A 3381-nucleotide genomic window follows, 5' to 3' on the forward strand; every position below is an offset into this window, starting at 1 on the left:
AGCCAGTTTCTTCCCGTGTGTTGGGTAACAGGTAATTGGCGGGAAGAACTGGCTCGGTGTCACTCTTGCTGTGCCATTCTCCCTCACACGGGGATGCGAGCGCCTTTCTTCTCCCAGTAAAGTTCCCCGGTTGGCGAACCCTGGTCGAGCGTCCTCCAGCACCCCTGGCAGTCAGACTTGGGGGAGCAGTCTGACGCCAGGCCCAGTACTGGTGTTAGCATGCCCGGACGACCTTTTCCTTAAGGCTCGCTTCCCCATCGCTTCCCCATTGCCAGGCTGAAAAGAACAAATGGGAAAGATTTGAAGCAATCTTTCACTGAAGGTTGAAATCCCTTCCAAAAACTTTTTTGTGGACGGAACAACAGCATGGCATTCTCCAGCAGCGATGTACTCACCATTTGGTCCCCTTCGGTACCAAGGTCAGTGAATTTGCGCTGGGGCTTTGGGAAGGTTACGACCTTAGCGTAGCTTTGTCTTGACACACTACAGCTTGTCAACATTTTCAGCGCCACAGTTGTGACGGTGTTCAGGTTGTGGCATTTTCTATAGACCCCTAATGTCGTCACGACATAACTCGTAGTGACCAACAGATAGGGAACGGCTCGGTTACGTCCATAACCCTCGTTCTGTGATGGAGGGAACGGAGACGTTATGTCCCCATGCCACAACCTTGAATCACTTGCTGTTGCCGGGACACGTTCTCGGCTCCTCAGCGTAAAACCTAATGAGTGGACGCGCGCTGTCACCTTATATACCAGTGTGCACGGGGAGTGGCTCAGCGTGCAAAATCCACTAGCCAATTTTTATTGGCATTTTCTCTTAAACTCAGAGATGATTGGGCTCCTAAGTTAGACCCCTAATGTCGTCATGACATAATGTCTCCATTCCCTCCATCGGGGATCGAGGGTTACGTACGTAACCGAGACGTTTCTATCTGGTTGCACCCCTGGCTAGGACTTGCTCAAATTTTCCTACTGTCTAAGCAGGTATTTACTAGGTTTTGTAACCGAGTAAGACAGAGAGCTGAGAGAGTTGAGTTGAGTGGGGTTAAATGGATTGTGCCTGCTCAACTTTTAAGGGGAAGAACTTTTAAAGTTGAAACCTTAGTGAGGAAGTGCCTGCGGGGAGAGAGAGAGAGAGAGAGAGAGAGCGAGAGAAAGAGAGAGAGAGAGACAGACATGAGATCCATTACACAACACCAAACAGAGGAGATTCACATCCACGGCCTGTCTTTCTCTCTCTCTCTCTCTTTCTATCAAATTAAACTGCCATGCTGATGGCTTGTGATTACACACATTCATGTCACCTGTCCGTTTCTTAAAGATTCTCACTGTGTCCACTGTGACAGTGATTGAAACACATGAAAGGCCATGTTTATGTGCCTCATTATGTACAGGAGCAATAAACAAATCATCTAAAAGCTTTAAAGTAAACAAGAAACAATATTTGCAATCAATTTAACTTTTGTAATGTTACGTATTTCAGAGCTGTCATGTTATATGGTATTAAACTACTGGCTGCAATGAATAAAACAATGACAACAGAGTTGATAACCAATAGCCCACATGGCCTGGGTGACATCAGCTGAAAATGAAATGAAATAAAATAAAATAAAATAGCCTGGGTGACGTCAACTGAAAAGCAAAGACATTTTAGAGGTAAAGAAAGTTTTATGTAGGATTCCAAAAATAAACTTTTTTCCCCCTTTGGATCATTATTTATTATTCATTTCATTATTGTTATTGAAAAATCTAAAATATTTAAAAATATTTTAATTGAAATAAAATCTGTTAGTTGAAATAAAGCTGAAATAAAATTAAATATAAATTTTAGAATGCAAACTTAAAGCAACTTAAATGAAAATTAGAAATGTTTCCTAGTCAACTAACTGTACTAAGTGCTAAAATTACTAAAACTAAAATTAAAATAATATAATATAAATTAAAAACTAAATAGAATAAAGAAAATCACAAAAACATACATTTACTAAAACTTAATTAAAATTAAAATAAATTAAAAACTGAAATAAAAATTGAAAATATATAAATAAACAAATTAAAATTGCCTTGTCAACTAAATGAAAAAAATATGTTGAAGTACTAAAATTACTAAAACTAAAAATTAAATAAACACAAATTTAAGCTTAATAGATAAAAAAAAATAAAAAATGCCAAAAGCACATAAGACAGTTACTAAAGTTACTACAACTTAACTAAAATAAGTTGTAGTATTTTATCTGTGTTTTTTTGTTCTGTCACTCTGTTACACTGTGGAAGCTTCTGTCACGAAAACAAATTCCTCGTACGTGTAAACATACCTGGCAATAAAGCTCATTCTGATTCTGATTCTGATTCTGAAATTAAAATGAAAAATAAAAATAGAAAAATAAAAGCTAATAAAAAATACAAAAACTCTAAATAGTATACAAAAATATTAAAATAACAGATAATACCAGAAACACAAGACCAGGAACTTGTCTTAAGAAAGTAAATAGATTCAATTCCGACATCATGTTGACGGTAAAGGGATCCAGCCTGACTGTGTGTGTGTGTGTGTGTGTGTGTGTAAGTGCACTCCTTTAGTAGGCAGAGTCCATTAGTGCAGTTCTGTGACTGTAGCGTGACTCCGTCACAGTCCTTCCCTCCGTTCTGAGGCGCAGGAGCATTACACTCTCTCTTCCTCCACTGCGTGCACTCAGTGTTACACGCCGACCACTTGCTCCAGTCGGCCCACTCACCGTCAACTAAACACACACACACACACACACACACACACCAGAAACAACAAAAGTTAGCAGAAACAATTAGAAATTCTTCAGCTGTGATATGAGGCAGATTACTTTTTATTAAAGAGGCCATATTGTAGCATTTTATTTAATTCCTTGTCCATTAATATCCATGTTATGAATGGCTAACTTCTTTGCACGTGTAAATTAGTAATATTTCACATCATGCATATTACACACAGAAATTAAACTGAAAAATTAAATAAATAAATAAACCCCCCCCTCCATGGACCGCCTCATGCATTTTGCAATTGAATTGAAAAATACAAATAATAAATAAATATAATGCAACATATTTATATTTATAATAAATATAATACAAAAATAAAATAATGCAATATAAGATAAAATAAATAAGATAATAAATAAAGAATAATAAAGTAAAATAAAATAAATAAAAAAAACAAATATAATAAAATGAAATAAAGGTCCCCGTCATGGACCACCTCATGCATATCGGACACAAAATGACTCAAAACTGTAAATAAATAAATAAATACATACATTGATTAATTGATTACTAAAAATTCCCTGCCGTGGACTGCCTCATGCACACTGCACAAAAAAAAAAAAAAAAAATAAAAAAAAAAAAAAAA

The 3381-nt window shown here is 36.7% G+C and overlaps 1 protein-coding gene across 1 annotated transcript in view; it reads right to left on the reverse strand.

Moving 5' to 3' along the window:
- LOC107725175 (netrin receptor UNC5C-like) overlaps positions 1-3381 on the reverse strand; it is a 115781-nt gene that overhangs the window by 47057 nt on the left and 65343 nt on the right. Inside the window, exon 8 of the mRNA XM_016534347.1 lies at positions 2582-2743. Within this exon, the coding sequence (XP_016389833.1) occupies positions 2582-2743 (162 nt within the window). The remainder of the gene's footprint in view (positions 1-2581; positions 2744-3381) is intronic.

The sequence above is a fragment of the Sinocyclocheilus rhinocerous genome, unplaced genomic scaffold (genome assembly GCF_001515625.1).
Source record: "Sinocyclocheilus rhinocerous isolate Xijiao unplaced genomic scaffold, SAMN03320098_v1.1 scaffold516, whole genome shotgun sequence".
NCBI classification, from domain to species: Eukaryota; Metazoa; Chordata; class Actinopteri; order Cypriniformes; family Cyprinidae; genus Sinocyclocheilus; species Sinocyclocheilus rhinocerous.